Raw genomic sequence first — 22,121 nt, forward strand, 5'->3', positions numbered from 1 at the left:
CTGCAATTACACAACATGATCCTTGAACTTCTTGATTTTGGCAAAAAATAACTGAAGACCTTTCTACAGCTTTAATTTGCTTGAGGGCCAAGATATCTGTGACTGTGGAATACTGCCTGATGTCTCCCTGGGCTACAGAATCCCTCTGAAGATGCTGTCTGGCCCCACTCCAAACAGAAATGAGTTCTTTTTCTGAGAGCAAGAAAAGATAAATACCAACTTTACTGCTACTCTAAACACGTCAAATATGGAATACAGTTCATACAGTTCCTCAAATCCCAAAGTTATGAGCCATTAAATCAAAAGAAAAAAAATTGCAAATTAAAGTTAAAAGAAACTTGTCAAAAACACCCAAACAAAAGCATCCAAAAACCTGAAACAAAAGGAAAAAAGAAACAAGAAAAAAAAACTTATTTGAAAGGTGTGTGCAGAGATGAATATTTACTCCACCCCTATTTTAAATGCCTGAGCACACATATTCTTTTCCAGAAATCAGACAGCTTTTAAGAAATTACTCTGCCCCAAAAAGCAAATTCTGAAGAATAAGGGAAATAAGTGGCTTATTTCAGAGTGATTAAGTCCAAGAGATTTGAAATCCACTGAAAACCTGTAACATATATCTTCAATATACATTCTTTATTATTTTAGAATAAAAGCATAATTTATTTTATTTTAAAATAAAAGAAAAATGAATCCTGACAATTTCTGTCACATATTGAGAGGCCACAGTTGTCACCACTCTTGGACACTTCCCATCAACGAGTGGCATTCATTGCTCGTCCTTTATTCCATGTGAGACCATTCCTCAAATCTTTTGCCTTCTAGTGTATAGTAGAATTTTCCTTGCTGATACTAATTTACATTAGAGTTTTAACCATAGTTTCCTGCGTATAACTAATGCAGGACTGGGCTCCAATACATTTACAGACATCCAAAATTGTCAGGATTTAAAGTTTTCAAATGAAGATTGCTCACAACCTACTAACATAGAAGTCTAAGTTCCTTACTGAGAACTACAAACTCTGGATAAGGAGAAAAACAAAATATCATTTCTCAGTATTAAAAAGAAAGAACAACAACAAGTATTAATGAGATAAATTCTAAAATAGTATTGTATTAACATCAACTTCTTGCCAGGAAAGGTGAAATTTATCCAGAGAACATGGAAGATTCTGTAAATAATTGGTGGTCATCCTCTAGTGGTATTTTTCACTTTCCAATATTTACCTATAAAACATTTGCTGTCTTTTGTTATATCTCACAACAAAAATTCATACTTTTTTTTTTAAGCATTGCTATTTTGTAACCTACACATATATATATGGATATATATTTGTACCCAATAAAAATTTCTGCCACATGGGTTGTGTACTTTTGACTTTATCTAGTGCCGAATACAACAGGTCAAGACAAAATAATACACAGATATTTATGTATAAAAAGAATACTTATTTTCCCCCTCAGTAATAAATTATTCTATAAATATTCACCTTGAGGCTGACGACTTGGATGATAAATCTGGAGATCAAATGGCTGAGCACTTGTTTTTTGTATTACACTGACATTTTGGCCAGTCCATTTATTGGCTTTGGCGAGGGTATTGGTCCTCCAATCTGTCCAATAAACTTCACTCCCATACAAAGAAACAGCAAAAGGGTGAGAAAGATACTCGTGACCCCGTATAATCTCTATCATGCTGGTTCCATCATACAATGCAGAATAAATGGCATCCGATCTACAAGACAACCCCAAATTTAAGATTATGTAAAAATAAAATAAATATCACACAACCATTATGACATTGGACAAAAAAAACCTTACTTTGTAAGAGTGGTAAAACCAAAGAATTTTTGCAGTGCAATCATTAACTTTGTAGATTATTAAATTCATATTATTAATTAACTCAGACATATGAAATGTTTGTATAATGCTTTAATTTACCTCAATGCTGCGAGAAATACAACAGAAAATTCATTTTTCTTTCACATGAACTTTAAAAAATAATGAACTAACTTGGCCTTGCATGGATGAGTGTCGGGAAGGACACATGGAAAGGCACAGGGAGCCAGGACTGTGGGTGATCCCACAGCTGGCAGGGCAATTAAATCAATGTACATATTGTACATGTGCCTGCCCAGGGCTCTTCGTGTCCAGAATTAATGTCCATAACTACATTCCACTCAGCCTGCAGTTCACATTTCTGCATGGAGGAACGAGGATTTCTCAGTGACAATAAGGATGCTGTGAGCACTTTACCTGGCATCTGTCCACACTATCCTTTTCTCAAAGTGATCCACAGTGAGGCCGTTGGGCCAGGCTCCAGTGTCCATGTCCTTGTAGATGATTTTCCTCTCTGCTCCACTCATGGAAGCAGACTCAATGCGAGGGAAATTGGCATCCCAGTCTGTCCAAAACAGAATTCTGGTGAGAGGAAAAGGAAAAAGAAAGGGGGATAGAAGAAAATATTAAAGCATGAAGAAAAAAATCTGAAATGGTTTATGAGAAAACAGTTGGAAAAAAGGTTCAACCGTTTACATACTTTAAATGAAAGGATTAAACACAGATCAATTTGGGTCTCCATATAAATTCTTAAGGGTAACATGGAGGCAATATTTCCTTATTAGTTAGAGCCACTATGAAAATAAAGAACTTTTAAAGAAAAAACCTAGGGGTTTAGTAGCATTCCCTTTTCTATGTCCATTTATATCGTGGCAGCTTGCCTTGTCTTCCCTCTATAATTAGAAACCCAGCTCATTAACAGAAATTATAATGAGAGCCTTTGAAAGCAATCCAAGGATAAGAAGGATGGGGAGGGGAGAATGGGAAGAAAGGTGATTTGAGGTAGCAGGGATCGAGGAACAGGCTAAACAAGAGATTTTCAGCTACTCTTAAGAGTGTTTTAATGAAAACCTCTGGATTTTGGTATGTCACTAATGAATTTTATACAGATTAACCTAAGAAAACTTCAAAGACAGGTTTTATTATTGTCTCTCAGTTTTATACCATCTCTAATGTTTTTCTAATAAAGAGAATTTTCATTGTTATAACCAAAGAAGTGTCTTGTTAAATAACAGAAGCAGCATCGCCAAGAAGACAGAAATAAACTCTGTTCTTAAATTACTGCATTTTCAACAACGCACAGACTGGTTAAAGGAAAATTATACTTTTGATAGGAAAACTTGTGGTTAGTTGTAAAGAGTTAATTGCAAAGAGCCAGACTGCAACAGAACTTCTGACAAGTATTTCCCACTAAAAGACCTTCAACCTGAGCTGCCAGGGAGGTTCACAGGGGATGTGTTTATCTACAGATGGTTATTTTGTTATATTTATCTGCACACATCTGTATGGGTGTGGACTGAGAACACCTGCACAGCCCCACTGCAGGCTGGAGTGCAGCTCTGCCTCCACTAAGAAATGGGATTTGTGCACTCCTAACACAACCCTTTTCCTTGAATTACCAGTGTTTATTCATATTTATTTGTGAAAGGATTGAGGAGATATTCCTATCTGCGTTTAAAGATTTTTTTCTTTCCTGACTTCTAACATAATTTAGCATCAATTGCTTCTAGCTCTTCAAAAGACAGATTAACCTTCAGTTTCAAGAAGAGTGGTGATTTGATTTTTTTTCCCATCCCAACCATTTAATTTGAGCAACTTCTCTGCAAATTTTTCTGCCAACAGGATGCCTCTTTTTAAAGATCTTTATAGATAAGCAATGCACTCTGTAAATAAGCTTTCTAACAGCTCAGTTGAGAGGGAAAAAGCCTTAATCATTAAGGCATGTACATCCTAATTCACACTTTGGAGCCCAGAATTTGGAACCTTTATCAATCTTTATTTTTTTATTCACAGCTTTGCTTCTGAGAGAAATATTCAGTGAAGACACAGACTGCAGCCAATTCCTAAACAAAATTAAATATCATTACTTTGAAAACAGATCAGTTGTGTTATATTTGGCCACATTTTATTTGTGGTTGGTGGCTTGTCACTTTTGCTGTGTTTTTCTGAATGTTTTTGTTTGTTTTGGGTTTTTTCCCCTCTCTAAAAGAGCAATAATATTGAGAAGAGGATGGAGCTATTGAATATACACAATATTCTGGTTTTCAGCATACCCCTAATGAATAAGTATAAAAAATACTGACAGGAGTTGGCAAGCATTATCTCCACTTTAGAGATGAAAACCAAACACAAAAGGTGGCATTTACCTCATTCAGCCATTAGACTTCCAGTAACATCTAAGCTGTATTTTTATAGCCCCACAAAAAAAAAAAAAAAAAAACAAACCAAAAAAAAAGGATCCCCAAACACAAAAAGTAAAAAAAACCAAAAACAAACAAACAAACAAAACCCACCTGGTCTCTAAGTGAGAAGAATAACCTAAATCTGTCCATTAACCACGCAGAAATGTTAGACCAAACATTCCAGTTATCATCCACATTGGAAAAAAAAAAGAAATGAAACAACAACGTGGCAAGGTATATTTGCCAATACAAAAGATCCCAGTGTCCTCTGTTTTTTAATCCTTTTCACTTAGAAAAAGCACACTAATAATTCTTTGTCATTCCAAATAGACTTTCAAGAACTATCAAAGATAAGTTAAAAACTATAACTCACAGCAAAAAAGGAAATGAAACAAAAATCACTTTTGAACATTTTTACAATACTTTGCAACAAGGAAAAACGATTTTTGTAATTTATAATTACCCATATCTGGGATCCAAAGCAATAGCCCTTGGGTGCTCCATAGCTCCAGCTATTAACGTTGTCCTCAAAGTGCCATCGAGTTTTGCTACTTCAATTTGGTCCAAATTGCTGTCTATCCAGTAAATGTTTCCTGCTATCCAATCCACAGTCAGACCTTCAGGAGTGGCCAGGCCATGCTGCACCACAACCTCAATGGCACTAACACCTGACAGAAAAAAGAAAAAGTAAGAAACAAGGAAAAAAAAAAAAAAAAAAAAAGAGAGCAAAATAGATTCTTAAAGAACTGATATAGAGACTGGTAGAATGAACATGGACATACAAGTTCATCAGATGCTTTTAAAGTGAATTTTGGTATATATGGGGTTTGCCTTTTAGATGAAAGCACTGGAACATACACTTCAACAATGAACATTTTGTAGAATCTCTTTTGTATGTATTATGAGATTATGTTGAGATATAGACCATCATTATGTCACCAGAGGAAAGAAAAAGTCTTTCTGGATGCTATAAAATTTTGAAGCAGAATCTTTCACCTAGTGAGAGGAGATAATTTATCAGACATCTGACAAATTCTTACAATTTTTTAATAAGGTGAAGATAAACTTCAAAGAAAAAAAGAAAAAAAAAAAAAAAGAAATCAATATTGCACTCATTGAACCAAGGAGAAACACCAGTTCTTTGCATTTGCCATTTCCTCCCTTTAGAGCATACTGCAAAAGGAAACTTTGATAACAAAAGTCTTTTATCTGCCTGGAAATGAAGTACAGCCTTGATATAGCCCTTGTGAAAGGCAGAATGCCATCATAAATTCTGTTTCTGTGGATGGCAGCTCAGTTACGACTGACCAGGTCTCACACCCTGTAACTGCAGGTGTTCTCACTGTTAAGGAAATAAAGATTCAACCCTTACCTCCAGTATCAGAGAGCTTGCCTCTGTAAATTTTGTCCTCCACCACATCTGTCCAGTACAGTAAACTCTGACTGAAATGAAAATCCAGGGCTATTGTGTTTCTTAAACCAGGCACTAAGAGGCTGTAGTCACGCTTGTGAAGATCAATTTTTCTGATCTCGTGTCGAATAGAAAAAATTATGAAAGCCTCAAATGGATCTGGAAGACGAAGATTAAACATTTCAAAGGAATAATAAAAAAAGATATTGCTACAAATTGATATAAATGACAAGTGGAAGGTGAACAACAGAATCTTTATCGTGAGAAAGAGATGATTAAAACAATTCATCTTTTGATAAGGAGTCTTTCAATTACTTTTTCAGTCCAACAGACTTCTTAATTCTCCCTTCAAACATTATCTTTGATCCCAACTAGAGATATCAGACATTAAATTTTGGAATATCAGACTCAACTGTTGAACTGTATTTTGTAGCTCTAGCATTATGAGCCCATAATTAGAGCTTTAAAAATTCACATTATCAAATTTAAAATCTGCTTCTCAAAAGGTTCAGAAAAATGAAAACACTAAAATATACATTGTTTTAATAGCCAATCAGCTGAAACCATGTACTAATAGATAAAGCACCTTTTGAATATACAGTGTACCTTGTGTTTTCAATTGAAGTGCATAAAGAACCCCTCATGTCAAACTAAGAATCAGGAAAATGAACATTTGATGTCATGTCATCACAAATCCAGCTACCAATGACTTTCTCCTTCCACTGTTAATGAATTAATGCTACATGATTTGTGCCAGTGAGTCGATATAAAGTTGCATAAAAATGTCTGCAAATATGATCAGCATTGGTCAACCATACTATTAAACAGTTTTTTTCTTTTACTATAGTTCTTACATAGATTAGGAAAGACTTTTCAAGTAAGTAGCTGTGTTAATAAAGCAAACAAGGAAGACAAAAAATTGGATTCTATGAACTGTCGAATCAACTCAGTATATCCACTTTGCTACAGATATTTTTTCACAGCAAGCCTTTTCTGTGGGGAAGATGCTGCTTTCCACAAAAGACTCCGAGTTCCTTCTCCTAGAGTGAAACACAGATTATACTGGGATGTTTGCTTTCAGTACAATTAAACTTATTTATGTAAAAGATTATTGTCAGTTAATGGCAATAGACAATACTCCTGCTTCTCAAGGCTCCTGAAAATACCCAGTTTCTCTCTTCTCATTTACTTCAACACTTCACTGCTCACTTCCTCCTGCAGCTCCCTCTTCTCCTGATGCCCATGGCACACACATATCAAATTATCTGTGATAATTTAGGCTAATCAAGCACCCCAGCAGAGTGGTGTTTCTGCTCCTGAAGCACTTGTTCACAACCTGCCTCAAATTTCCAAATGACCCTCCTATCTGTTAAAGCAATGCATGACTTTCTGCAAACTAAATTTTTCAAAGCTCTGCAATGGTTAAATAATTTAGTGCAGAACAGGATCACTGACATTAGGAGCTGTTTCACAAGCACCAGTTATCTGAACTTGAAACACACTTCAATGGCACTTCCCAAATTCTGATAAATTGGCAGCTGTTACGCAGGAATTTACTGATCTGTGGGTTTTTTGGCAATTCCAAAGCATAGGACCTCACTAGCAGCTTTTTTTATTTTTTTTTTAATTTTTTTTTATTTCTCAGCAATTAACACCACAGTGGGAGAAAAAGAAAATAAATCTGTGCTATGTTAGATTGGTTTTTTTTCATTCAAAGTAGAGGAGGTACAGTTTAAGATAAATGACTTACAGTGCAAATTATCTTTATGAAAAGGATTAAAGTTCAATGGGATCTTGACAGGATTTACAATTGAAATAAACATGACAAAACCCTAAACTTGGCTGACAACAGCCTGCAAAACTGTATCCTCCTCTGAGCACAGCTCTTGAAGAGTGTGAATCAGTACAGAAACACAAGAGGAAATGAGAAGCTGTTCCAAGAGGTCTAGAAATCATGGCCTGCAAGGGAAGAATGAACAATCTGGAACTGCTTAGTCTAAAAAAATGGAATAGGAAGATGAGTGGAAGCATATAAAATTCCTTTAAGTCATAAAAGGCTTGTGAATTGAAACAGAAAAAATCCCGTTTTCTGTATAAATAACAAGTAGGGCAAGGATTAAAGGCTTAAACTGGACCAGGAACACTCAAAGACCAGAAAAACAAAAGTCTTCAGGAGAGTGAGTCAACAAAACATTTCACCCCTGGGAAACTTGGAGTGTAGCACTGAAGGTGTCCTGAAGGTCTTGGAAAGCAGATAAACAGCAGCAGCATTAGCTGGGCTTTGATCTTCCTTCCAACCTGATCATTCCATGGCTCTATAAAACCAGCTACATTACAGGGAATTGGGATTTTCAGGCTCAATCAAATAAATTTTTAAAAAATATGCTTCTATCACCTGATAAACCAAAAATTTGATGTTATTTTCCTGATTCATCATCTCGAAATTGAGAGCAAATACTTTTTATTATGCTAATTGATTAAAAGGATTTATTTAAATCAATACAATGGTTATTGATTACATTCCCTAAAATTTTCAGGAAAAATAACTTATTAATTTGTTAAGAAAAATCATACATTTTTGCACTCTGTGATTTCATAAACGCCTCAATTCTCTTTTACCACAAAGGTTAGGATATAAAATATATGAGGCAAACAAAGTATAAGCTACATGAAAAGCTGTAAAAAAACCATCTCTGGTAGAAGAAAACTGCCCACACAGTGCCATCAAAAAAGACTCTATAAAGAATAATGCCTAACATTTTTCAGTGGGTTAAATTTAAAATTCTTTCTTAGAAAAACTTCTAATTGTACCTAATTGTTTGATTGAAGCTCACTGTAACAATAACAACACAGCAAACAATTTACACTGTGCTTTTATGAAAATTATCTCAAAGAAAAACACTAACTCAATAAAGATGCTGAAAAGAAACCTTAATTAAAAGCTTGGCTAAGCTCAGAGAAGATTGGACTATTCCCCTCTCCATTTTAGTATTTAAAGGTATCTGGAAATTATAACAAAATTGAGTTTCAAACCAGCCAAAACAGATCAAACAGACAGACACACCATCTACTATTAATATATATATATATATATATATTAAGTGATATAACAGTTTCCACTGCTTAGGAAAGGCTGACAATCAATTTTAAACCAAGTGTTTCTGAGCTCATCTAACATTTATTATACCAAAGCCTGAAAGGTTGAATATAAACATGAAATTTAAATATATTTTAAGAACAGCTGGGGTTTCTTTTCTGAATGCTTATTATCACTTAAAAGAGTAAGCGCAATGTTTCAGCACAGTTCACTTTGAAATGTGTTTTAAGAGAAACCAGGAACACGAGTATGAAAACATAAAATTTGTATTGACTTTCCATCTGAATAATGGAGCTCTGTAACACACTCAGTTCAATCAATACAAATTTAAATCTAAAGGAAACATTTAAAGTTTGGGAAGTCACTAATGTCACAATGCCAGAACAGCAACAAGCAAACGAGATGAAAACAAGAGACATGGAAAGTGCAGAAACTCTGGAGGAGAAAAAAGAAAACATTTAAAACCCTCAAGAAGTAACAGCATAAGCAGAAATGAGACACAACAGAGGAAACTAAGAAAGGCTTGGAAAAACAAACTGGAAGAGAAGAACTACTCAATTCAAGCATTTCAGTTCTATATACTTATTATTCTGTAATTCATTTTATTTCACTGGCAATTCATTAGATTCCCCTGACAAGCACACTTTTGATACTGAGATGAAATCAGGAAGAAAAGTTAGAATCGTATAATTCCTGCATTTTCAGCACTCATAGTCCCCTTCTAATGGGCTCACAAATAAACCAATTTTACCATATTCTAAAAATGTGTTGCATACTAACTTTACATGTAATTGCTGTGTGCTTGTGAAATTTTTCTTATACATAGGAAAATGCTATTTCAGATAGAGAAAAAAAAGGGGTAAAGTGCAATGTTCTCATTTTCTTCTAAGTAATTTATTTTTTCTTCTGGAAAACAGACTACAAGTTACTGTTCTAACAGAATACACATATTGTTCAAGGCACCTCAAATCACTATGGCTATTCTAAGAATGACTTTATAACAATTGAAATTGTTGAAATGGTAGTTTGGCATTTGGGGGACAGCTTGCCTTCATATGGTCACTTTGCACTTTATTTGTAATAGTGTAATATAAAAGTTTTTTCTTCACTCTAAGTTCATTCAAGATCTCATGCTCAAAGACTTAGGTGATGCAGACATTTTGAGTCTCACAGATCCACAAGAGAAACCAAAATTGTTCTCGCTTTCCTAAAATGCCCCTCACACAGTCAGCGACTGAAGTGTCAGAGGATCTGTCCTCCAGAGAACTTCCCATGCCTTTTGAATTAAATAAACTGAAAAGAGCCAGGATGATTTGTGCCTCTAAAAGCATATGCCATATTTAATATGGAATAATTTTATCACAGCTTTGATGGCATTAGGGTAGCATCATTACAGTTTGTACAGGATCATTTTTCTTTGTATCAGCTGACATCACAGGTCTCAGATCATATATTTAGTATTACATTCTTTGAAAAAAATCTGGAGAAATCAATTTGTAACTTCAGATTCTCACCAACACCAGTAAACATTAAGCAGAAATATCCCATGGGCTTAAGAAACTTGAGAAACTGGAGTCTCACTTTTCTTATTTTATACCACAAGTGAGCATACTTCACTTTTTTCCCCATTTAGTTTCCAAATTTTGGTCATTTCTACCTGATTTAGTTTAAAGTTTGTTTCAAGCTTTTCTCATATGAGTTACTAACACTGTCTTAAATTCCTTTAATCCTCTCCTTTCTCTAACCCAATAAGAATGCACTTTTTTTCCAGTTACTGGAAGTGTCCACAATGTAGTAAATCAGATTGATCAAAAATCATTGAGAATCAGACCAAAGCACTGACATAAAGCAAGAACTTTAACAGCAATCACTGCAGAGTAAGAGTAAATAAAGAATATCCTAATCATATTTAAAGAATTGGGAAATATCCAAATAAGCAAAACAGAATGTGGAAGATATTTCTGTTCAGAGCTAAAACTCTGTAAAAGAGTAGAGATAATATAGACTAAAATTATCAAAGAAAACTGAATTATGAACATCTAAAATGCAAACTCAAGACTATTTCTAAATCTCTACCACGGAGGTAAAGGTGTGTAACAGTTTATATTGCACATGCATGTTTCTGTTTTACACACAACACTGCACCTGAAAAACACACTCCTAACACAGTTTCCAAAGGATGCCTCAGTACTTATTAAGAGTGACCAATGAGGGGAATACATTCCTCTCGCCTGTTTTGGCTCATGTTGGTTTTCACTTCGACTAGTGAGCCGAGCAGGTTCTTACTGCTGTCCAAAAAAAGGTGCCAGAATGCCTAAGGGGAAAAAGCATCTTGAATATTGAATGCTAAGAGGCACATTCATATAATTGCACATTCAAAATTAACCTTCTGAACCCTTAACCAATTCTGATCGATCAATCCATTTCTTAAAAATACATAGTAAATTCCCCACCTAGAATGCAAAATTTTGTTGATACATATATATGTATATATTTATTGCACATGAAAAACTGCACACAACTTCAACCAGTTTCAGAATTACACCATATTAACATTCCCAGAAACATCTGGTATTAGCATTCTTAGATTAGCAATAGCCTAATATTTCAATACCCCTTTGTACATCAAGGATAGGGACAGTTTTAATCCTTAACTTATTCCTTTAATCCTTAGATTGCAATCAACCCCACATTTGGACAACCCCAGCATGTATTTCATATATTAAAAAAAAAAAAAGTGAAAGAAGCTCTCAGTAAATTGCCATCACAGCTATTAACATCCTGAATATTGAATATGCACCAAATTTCAGCTTACCAGTACTAACACAACTCTCTCCATCCTTACTGAGCTTCCAGCCTTCGTAACATGAGCACTTGACAGTATTTTTATGCTGTTCACAAACTTGGCTACACTTGAGGTGCTTGGTGCAGTAATCCATAATCTCACAAGTTTTGTTGTCTGCAGTAAGATTGAATCCTGCAGGGCAGGAGCACACAATTCTTCCTCCAGGAACCACAGAACACTGATGGCTACATCCACCATTGTTAAGTGAACATTCGTCTGAAACAACATGGAAAAACAATAATTAAAGGCTGCAAAAGCTGTCAAGTTAGGTTGTATATTGAAAAGTCAATTAAAACACCTACAAAAGCCTCCAAGATGGGCAAACAAAATTTTATATTTGTAAAACAAGTTTCTGTAGTTGTTTATGAAGTTATCTGATGAGCAACCATTCATCTGGTAGCTTTAGTGAACCCTTCAAGGTTTTAGCATAGCTCCATGTCCAAGTGGTGATCAGGAGTCAGTGTTGGGATTGACACTGTTGAACACCTTTATCAGTGACATGCACAGGGGGATTGAGGGCACCCTCAGCAAGTTTCTGATCAGACAGGGTTGTGTGAGTGATGCAGCAGGGAAAAATGCCATCCAGAAGGACCTTGCCAGGCTCCAAAGGTGGGGCCTGTGCCACCTGAATGTTGGTGTTCAACCAGGCCAAATACCCAGAGCTGCACTGAGTCAGGGCGATCACAAGCACAAATACAGGCTGGGAAAATAATGGCTTGGGAGCAGCCCTGAGGGGGAACAAGTGGAGGTGTTAGTGGATGAGAAGCACATCATGGCCTGGAAATGTCAGCCTGCAGCCCGGAAAGCCACATGTGTCCTGGACCACACCAAATAAAGCTGTACCTCAAAAGGAGGAGATTCTTCCCCTCTGTTCTTGTGAGAGGACTGAATCCCACCTGAAGGACTGAATCCAGCTCTGGGGCCCCCAGCATGAGGAGGATGGGGACATTTTGGGGGAAGTGCAAGGAAAGCCATGAAAGTGCCCTGAGGGCTGGAGCAGCTCTGCTCTGTAAACAGGCGGAGAGCTGGGAGTGCTCAGCCTGGAGAAGAGAAGGCTCCAGGGAGGCCTTAAAGTCCTTTCCAGGGTTTAAAGTGGCTCTAAGAGTGCTGGAGAGGGACTTTGGACAAGGGCCTGCAGTGACAGGACAAGGAGGAGTGGCTTCAAACTGCCAGAGGACAAGTTAGATTTGACCCTGGGAAGAAATATTGGACTTTGAGAGTGATGAAGTGCTGACAAAGGGTGCCCAGAGAAGATGTGGCTGCCCCATTCCTGGAAATGTCCAAAGCCAGGTTAAAAGGGACTTGGAGTAGGCTGGTCTAACAGAAGTATCCCTGCCTGGGCAGGAGGTTGGAACAAGATGACATTTAAGGTGCCTTCCAAGCCAAACCATTCTATGGTGGGAACTCAAGCTCCTGTAGTTGGGGAGAACTGAAAATGAGCTGAAGTCCTTTCCTACACATCGATGGCCTTTAAATTGTTTACCTCCAGCAATGTTTCAAGGGGCTTGAAAACAAAAGACTTGTCTCCTTTGACTTATTTGAAGAAAACTAAAACTTCAAGCATAAACTCAGTGTGACTTTAAACTAAACTAAAATCCTCACAGAGGCTCCAGTGCTAAAATTTCAGTACGAGAACCTTTTTCTCAACAGGAGGTATCGCAACAACCAGTATCATGAGCAATCAGAAAAAGGTGTCTAAAAAGTACCACAAAGATCGCCTTCATCAGATCCATCAGGACAATCTCTTCTCCCATTGCAGAGCTTCTCAGGCTGTAGGCAGATGGAGGTATCATTAGCACAAGGGTATTTTGGTGGTCCACACAAATAGCCCTCGCAATTATCCTCATCAGACTGATCCTCACAATCAATATCGCCATCACACAGCCACGCTTTGCTAATGCATCTCCCTTGGGGAAAAGAGACAATAAACACAGGAAATCAGACTGGAAGCAAACTTTAGGAGGGAAAAAAAAAACCTTGAAAACAATGTACAGATTTCTCTTTTTTTTAGTGTTATTATTTTTTTCTGTTAATATGTTTTTCCACTTTGATGAGCAGAAAGAAACCAACTTGCACTTATACTCTGAAGCATCGTTCACAGCACTTTTGACAATCTAATTTTCCAAACAACACCAGCCCTACTTATTTGTGTGCTTCACAACAGGGCATATAGGCAGAACACAACCCCAAAATCTGTTAAATACACCAAATGATATTAAAATTTTCTAATTATTTTTAAATTTTGCTTTTCTTAATCTCTCTTCTTTTATCTTCTAGTGCAACAACTCTTCATGGAAGCAATGTTTCAATATATGACTTCTAATTAGCATGGGTTTGCAAAGCAAAATCTTTCTAGGACGTAGACACAACCCATTCCCCAGTGATGTCAGATAAATTATCAGCTTTTAGGCAAAATAACTACAGCAGACGAAATTTCTTAAATTACTTCATTTTTGTCAAATCAGTGTTCAGATCATGTCTCAAAAGGGAGAAAAAGAATTTTTGATGACCATCAGTGTTAAAGAGGCAAGAAAACCTCTTGATTAGAAAAAGGGCTTTAATCTTTAAAATCATGGAGGTATTAAATTAGAATCAACAAAAGGAGGGATTTAAATGAAAAGAGCCAAGACTGTGCATGCTGACACTTACAGGGGTGTGTGTGCTCCTGTCCCAACCTATTTTTCTACTCACTACCTACAACCACGAGGGTTTCACTGTATATTTTGATAACACTGAGCCTGAACAGAAATGTCATGCACTTTATTTCCCAATTAATAAACAGAGAACAGAGAGAACCACAGGTAATGAAGCTGATCTAGAATTCTTTTTTCCCCATGAATTAATTATGAAGAGAAAAAATCAATTGGAATGGGAAGGAAGATCCTGGGAATGTTTAGTTCCATTAACAGCAATTCTGGTGGATGCCCAGGCACTGACTGGCAAAGCCTGAGACTCCTAAGTTCAAACCTGCTCAGCAGGAACTGACACAACTTTCTGTTCACCCTTCCCAGCTTATACAATAACAGATTTCAGTTTTAGGACACATTTGTTGAAGATTGGTTTAATGCACTTGGTTTGACATTTTAGTCTTTGTTTTTTCATGCAAAAAATGCTGATGTCCTCACAGAAAGTCAAGTGGATAAAAGACAGTGAAACAAGAAGACTGAAAAAAAAACATTATTCTGCAGCACTCACGAGGCAAATGTGAGACTGTTTTCACTTTTGGTAAATAAAAGCAAGAAGTGAAACTTCAGGATCATACTACACTGAATGTGAGGTTTAAACAACAGAACGTCATTTTGCCAGTGCAAAATCAGCTTTAAAACGAACAGGGAGGAGTGGTAATTAGAATAAAAAGCTTCCACCATTTTCTTTAGTGGCCAAAGTCCCAAATATGAAGACAGAACTGCACAGACACAAGGAAACAAAAATGTATGCATGAAATGTATGCAGCTTATCATTGCATACAATCACAAGTGTTCCAAAAAGTGTTCCTATTCTTTATTATCCTGAATGATCATTGATTTTATATATTACTATAACACAGCAGTAGAATGCAAGCTAATGGAAAATACCAACATGAACCAAACCAACCATAACCCAAAGTAAATTGAAGTCGCTTCCAGTAGTGCTCCTAATCTGTTATTTTAATCTTTAATGCATTCAAATGTTTACAGAGAAAATCAGTTTCCCTGCCTTTCTTGTACCTTAGTGAAGATATGTTTTATAAAGAAAGACTCATCTTTCATTATGATAGATATGACATGTCCTTAAGTAGAATATACTTTCAAGGAATTAATCTTTGCCAAGATTCTTAAGAGATGGACTTAATGAAATATTATGACTGTCTTGAAATCATTACTTAAAATTCACTGAAGTATTTTTCCTTTATTGCCCCTTAGTGAAACTCACACTTCTGGTTTTCAGAAACCTTTTTAGTGAAAGTCCATCATAAATTAATTGCTTCAATAGCTCTATCTGCCCTTTTCCAAAGCTCTTTTGTGTAACACAGTCAAACAGAAGGCCTGAACAGCAGCTTTGTGGGAAAGCCTGATCCAAATGCTTCTCCAATGTTTTTTATTTCCTACAAATATTATCAACAGAATTAACTATTTATAAACCCCTTCAGTCTTCCTCAGGATACTGAATCCAGGAGGTTTTTTGGCTGAATACATCTTCAACTATAGAAAACCTACTTTGGTGGAGCATTAATTGCACTGTTTCCTCCTAGAGGTAATTCTTACTGCCTAAAGCTGTAATGTAACACCTTCCTAAATTATAGCATGGAGACTCAGTCTTGATCCCATCAACATTACAGAATGTTCCAACCTGACACATTTTAGTGTTTTGATGATTAGTGATCTCACTTGTCTGGTAGAATACACATGGGACTTAGACTGAATCACATTGCTTCAAAAATGTGGTCATTTCATTTCTCAATTTAAAGATTTTAGTACAAAGCAGATGTTTATAAATGACTCCTGGATGAGATAGGAGGGGAAAAAAAAAAGCCAAAAAAAACAGGCCTAAAGAAGAAGAGAGCTGATAACACAGAAAACAATGTGGCCATGAATTAATGATAAAAATACTACCAATTTCCTCATTAAATTTCTGGACAACTTTTCCTTCCCAGTTTTCCTCAGCATCAGGCTCTTTGGTCACAAATCTAATCTGGACTCTGACAATCTCCATCCAGACAGCACCAGTGCTGCTTTTGTTATATTCCGGCATCACTGTGATCTGCACCCATTGATTTGATTTCCTCCCTGTACATTCCTTATTTTCCATTCCAAACCAATTCTACTTCTTTCCTCAAAATATTTTTTTTTCCTTTAATATATTATTACATTTAAGGGAGAAAAAAAAAAAACAGGGAAAGTATAAAAAAATAGTCCACAGAGTAGCATCAAAAATGGTAGAATACCATCAACTGCTACTTGAGAAAATAAAAAGAACAGTATGACAAATAAGTGTTACAGCTCAGATGTACTGCTTACTAAACTGAAACATTCATGGCTCTTTCACATTTTTCTTCACAGAAGCACTTTATTATGATCACTAGAGTAATTAGATGACATTTTAAGTGAGATTGCACAGATTCTGCTCTTGGTGCAGCACTACTAGTTGAAAAGTAGGGAGATGGAATAAAAAGCATAAATATATGTAGTACATAAAATTGAGCTGAAATACATGCCTGTAATAATTTTTTGAGGACAGAATCAGAATTTAAAATAGAAAGTTGGACCTTTGTACAATTGAAATTAATCTAGTCTAATTTAAAAGAAGCCTAATCTAATTTAAAACCAGAAAATAATTGGCTAGCAGCAGCCCAAGAGTAGTCAATCTCAATCAGGTAATGACTGCCTCTCACATCCTACTGCTATGCAACCTCTAGTATATTTTTCATCACAGATCACTACAAGTAAACATGGGATGGTTTTGAAAAAAAAAATAGAAAAACAATCAGGATTACTGGTAGCTCAAGTACCCTGTAGCATTTTGGCTGACTTTGGACACAGAAGCTCAAGGACTGCCCAGGCTGGACAGTTCCAGCAAGACCAAGCAAAATAATAAAGGTATAAAAACATAAAACAGAAATGGAAGATATGCAAGGGAAGAAGAAAAGTATTTGTTTATTCAACAAATAATGTTTTTAGGGACCCATAAGTCATTCAATATCCAAAGGAGTCAGATGACTTGTCAGGAATAAAATGTTCAACTACTAGAGGCAAATGACAAAAGGCCATCTCTATAAGTTTTAGAATACACTCTACCATAGATCCTTAACTGCATATTGGAAAAGGAGCTGGATGTGATGGTTCTTGAGATCACCATCTCTGTAAGCAGAAAAATCCCTTTTGGCTGAATGCTGACAAATCCTGGTTTTGTAGGTTGGCACTCATGCCTGTGACATTGTGACACATCAACCAAAGCCACAAAAGCCACAGTAAGGAAAGACCCTGCAGCTACTAATTACAGACAGAAAATGAAAAGAAATAAGCAAAAAATGGGCAGTACCATCTCACTATTACTCTTCTCACCAACTGCCCCTTCCCTCCTGGAGTATTGGCTGTTTCAGCTCCCTCCACACACACAGAGCCACCACATTCTGTATCAGATGTCACCACCCAGCAATCTCTGAGGGGACAATTAGCCAGTGCCTCCTCGCCAGAGCAGCTGCCACAAATGCCCAAGCCAGACAGCATTATTTCTTTACTATCATGCACAGAGAAAATTACACTTCTGAAACATTCCAGTAACTATTTCTCATAAACTCATATTACTCCTTTGTCCAAACCACATGGAACAAATGGAAAAGTAGCTAAACAAAAATTTGCTTTTGCTGTTTTTTGCTACATTGCCTCTTCCAGAACATCAGTTTTGCCCCTTCAGGAGGAAGGAATATTGCAAAAGAGAAAATGATGACTCTCATAACTGCTTGCTCCAGTGGTGTTTCCACACAACAAACAAGCATGATTGCATTTTCCTTCAAATCAAAGCCACATACCTTTGAAGTTAGCACGTTTTTGATGAAAATTTTTGGTTTTGCTGTATTTCTATGTGACCACCAGAGAAGTCACCTTTGACCCTGTGAACTGAGACAGTGCCCTCCTTTAACCTGATTACAAAAATAGGGAAGTACATAATGAGGCAGCTTGGATTGGGGACTTTGAAATGGGGTTCTAGTTCTCTGCAGAAATAACTCATTCAGACTATTATGCTGAATTTAAATCCTTGCTATTTCCTGTTATTATGGCAGCTGTATTTGGAAAATCTTAGCTTACTACCAGAAAGAGATTTCCATTCTCTGTAGCTAAAATCATTCAAGACAAGTAAGAAACCAAAGCCCAGCCTAAAAAATGAGCTTTTCTGAAAAGAGTAAAGCCTAATAATTAAAATCTGCATTTCACCTTGTATTCCACACTGCATCTAACCTAGCTCTGCTTTCTCTTAACTAAAGTAATAATATCTTGTCTCATTAGCTTTCCAAATGCAGCTGATGAAAATAAACCTCATCTATTATGATTCATTCACCTTTCTTGCCTCTAATAATTCTTCTTTGGCTACCTGGACTGGTGTTAGCTTTTCCCCATTTAGGCACTAGGAAATACACTTGCTCCTCATGCTGGTTATTTCCTCTATCAGGGTTTCCATCACTCACTTCCAGGAAACAAACCACTCTGTTTGAAGTGAATAATCCATTTTTACTTATAGAAAGTGTTTCATTTAACAGCTATTTATTCTACACATCTTTAGGGAAATGGTAAGAACACAAAAGGAATTTTTTTTTTTTACACAATTCAGTATTCTATATTTCTTTTTCAAGACATCATGATGTTTATAACTTTAAATCCAAGTAACAGCAAGATACTTTTGGACAGAGATTACACAACCCTGATACATTTATTGTGCTTAGCTGCAACACAGGCATCAGAATGGGCTCTCCCTTCCTTCAATATTTGTAGTAGCCCAATGGCAACAATATTCCTACTTCTTACAGCTTTTAAATATTGTTAGGAAAGTTGTTTTAACCCTAATATTACACAAAGCTTTCACAGAAATCACAAAAATATTAATACTGTGCTGACATATATTAATTTCTTCTTTAACTGGACTTTCCCCTAAAAAAAGGTTTAATCTAAACGTTATTGTTTATATCATTGCATAGCCTCATTCAATGATTGCCACCTTCTTATCCCACCTTTTAGTGCGGTATACTGAGAGAAGAAAAAAAAAAACTGATTTCAAACACAGTCAAAGAATGTATTTTTCTTCCAATACTGCACTTCAAATTTCCAGTGTGGTTGTAATTCTTCACAGTATTCAAGGTACTTAATACCATTTCATTCAATTTATTTCTAGGGCCAGAAAGGGGAAATAAAAGAAAATACCTTAACTTTGGAGTACTATTAAATGCTCTATTTAAGTATTTGGTGTGATGTACTATCATAGAGAGTGGTTTCAGCTTTAAGTAATCCCAAAACTCATCCATTTCATACTGTAAATCAGAAAACAGGATGTGTAAATCAATATTATTTTCCTGGAAGGCATACAATGGGTAACTACACCTGATTAGTATTAAGCATTAGCTAAAGAGTAGATATGTGATGAAACAACACAAACTCACACAGACACACACAGAGAAGCGAGAGGATGATGCATCTGCAAGCCCCTACCTGTGCTCTTGCAGGAGAACTTTGTTTTCTCGTCACACGCCCGCAGAGTTCCATTGCAGCCCTTCTCATCGCTGCCATCCTCACAGTCCTTCTCTCCATCGCAGCGCCACAGCTCAGGGACGCAGCTCCCGTCAGGGCTGCACTGAAATTCCCTCCCACTGCACCTTCCAGGAGAGGGAGTTTCTTAGAAAAATAAGAATTACATTGAAGAATTTGCTTGCGTGAAATTTTTTTTTCCATTCCAAGTCTACACTGGCTTAGAATACTCTTCCTAAATCAGAGTTCACAAGTATAACACTCAAAATGCCTTGTTCCATCCTGTAACTCATCACTCCAACACAAGCTTCAGACAAACTCTTTCTTAGCCTCCTCACTTCCTTCACTCCCCCTCCAGCACATGCACAATACTGATTTTTATTTCCTTTTGTCACATCTGTCAGACAGGAAGAAGTTTGGAGGTATAAGGAGGAGGAACAAGGCCAATGAAATTTCCACGGTGTTGCATAAAGCCTGTGCTTAATCCTCAAGCTGCTTTCCCTCATCCTTCCTATTCTCCTTCTTTTACCCAACAAGGTCCATCTCCTAATTCACAGAACTGGAAAGGTCCCACCTGTGCTCTAGCAGGGCCCCCAAACCTGCCTGGTTTGTGCTGTCACTGCAGCTGGAGCTGTTCCCAAATTCCACAGCAAAGGGGTTTCACTCAGTGCAGCCCTGGAATCAGTGCTGACTGCTTCAAACAATAATTACTGGGAGATTTTAATTATTCATCACATACATAATTCTCTAAGCATTTTCTTAGCTTATGGCCATTTCAATTTTATTCTTGCTTTTCTTTTGCCAAGCTATTACAACTGTATTTCTATTATTTAATAACATATTAACAATAACACAATCTTTAAAGTAATGACATACTTATACTTTCCTGCTTGTACCAAGAAGCATTATTTGAATTCATTCTTATAGCACTGTTTATAAATATACATTTTATTTTATTTAACATTGCTTTATGGGTTTTTTCCTTACATAATCAACATTCTTGTATTCTATTGTAAAAAGTTATAACAAGGCTTTAATTTTAAAATGGAAATGAACAGGGGTAAAAGTGGGTTGTTCAGTTCCAGACTGATAATTTTGATAGAGATGGATAAAAATTACTTTTGTGATTATATAAAATTAATATGGCATTCTGATAATTCATATATTTTTATGAGGTATCCAATTAGATTTAAAATATAAAGTAATGAAAAGGGACCAATAACATTGTGTACAATTACTTTGTTGCAGAAAAAACATTAGGAAGAAAATAAGAAAGATATTCCCTCATTCTAATCTGATTATTCTTTATCCTTTGCCATAAGCATCCTTCCTTTCTCTCCCCAGTCAAATAAATACAACATATGGAATTTAAATAGGGCTGTAGTTTGTTAAAATGCTTTTGTGTTAAAAAAAACCCCCACAAACTCAAAGACTTGCATCACACAAAATATTAACAACTTAAAGAACGCTTCATACTGTCTCTTCACCTACACAGCACACATCTCTGCAATAAGACAAACACCACATCCAGCATAATTCACTGAAGTAAAACTGTAAAACTTATCTCTCTGTAATACCTGTTCTGTTTTCAAATGCATTCCTCTTCATGATACACTTCTGTGTTATCACATTGCACTTGACATATTTCCCATTCCAGCCTTTATGAAGGTTAAAAGCATCTCCTCTTTTTGCATTGGCTGAAGGTCAGGTATTTATAACAAATTATTCTCTTTGTTTATAACTATTAAAAACTTGGAATAAAAGAATAAAATGGAATAAAATCTAACCTTCCCTGCTGCAGTTTGTTTTGGTTTCATCACTGAAATCTCCACAGTCGTTGTCACCATCACATGCCCAGTGACCTGGGATACATCTGCCATTCTGACACCTGAACTGATCAGCAGAACACGAGTGAACACAGCCCAGCTCATCACTGCCATCACCACAGTCATCATCTGCAAACAACATTTTAGAATATTTTAAAATATAAAATTTCTGAACAAAATACATACGGAGGGAAAATCATTTTGAAAAAGGCAGGAGAAAAAAAAAAAATCCATGAAATAAAGTAGCATGTTTTCTGCCCACAGGCATCAAATTACTTCTAATGCACATAATACCATAAATCTTATTTACCAACAGCACTCAACTCAGTAATTTTGGATAGTCCAACCCCTTACTCAGTTATTCAATCAGAGACACCAGCAAGCATGAGAAGCCTGTAGATTTTCTTAATTTCTTTAGCTGTGTGTGACTACACAAGCTTTCAAACACAGTTCATCTCTGTGATAACCTGAGATAATCACAGACACAA

General features: G+C 36.2%; 1 protein-coding gene across 4 annotated transcripts in view; it reads right to left on the bottom strand.

Moving 5' to 3' along the window:
• LRP1B (LDL receptor related protein 1B) overlaps positions 1-22,121 on the bottom strand; it is a 630,666-nt gene that overhangs the window by 175,729 nt on the left and 432,816 nt on the right. For 3 of the 4 annotated variants that reach the window (XM_041717598.2, XM_032749504.3, XM_041717597.2), the window contains exons 20-27: positions 21,595-21,762; positions 19,772-19,954; positions 13,301-13,501; positions 11,565-11,810; positions 5,614-5,811; positions 4,705-4,909; positions 2,257-2,421; positions 1,491-1,735 (exon numbers count right to left, since the gene is read on the bottom strand). In XM_041717598.2, the coding sequence (XP_041573532.2) occupies positions 1,491-1,735; positions 2,257-2,421; positions 4,705-4,909; positions 5,614-5,811; positions 11,565-11,810; positions 13,301-13,501; positions 19,772-19,954; positions 21,595-21,762 (1,611 nt within the window). Of the gene's footprint in view, positions 1-1,490; positions 1,736-2,256; positions 2,422-4,704; positions 4,910-5,613; positions 5,812-11,564; positions 11,811-13,300; positions 13,502-19,771; positions 19,955-21,384; positions 21,505-21,594; positions 21,763-22,121 lie in introns of all 4 variants that reach the window. The other variant, XM_072931733.1, reaches the window with a different exon arrangement.

The sequence above is a fragment of the Taeniopygia guttata genome, chromosome 7 (assembly GCF_048771995.1).
Source record: "Taeniopygia guttata chromosome 7, bTaeGut7.mat, whole genome shotgun sequence".
In the NCBI taxonomy this organism is placed as follows: domain Eukaryota; kingdom Metazoa; phylum Chordata; class Aves; order Passeriformes; family Estrildidae; genus Taeniopygia; species Taeniopygia guttata.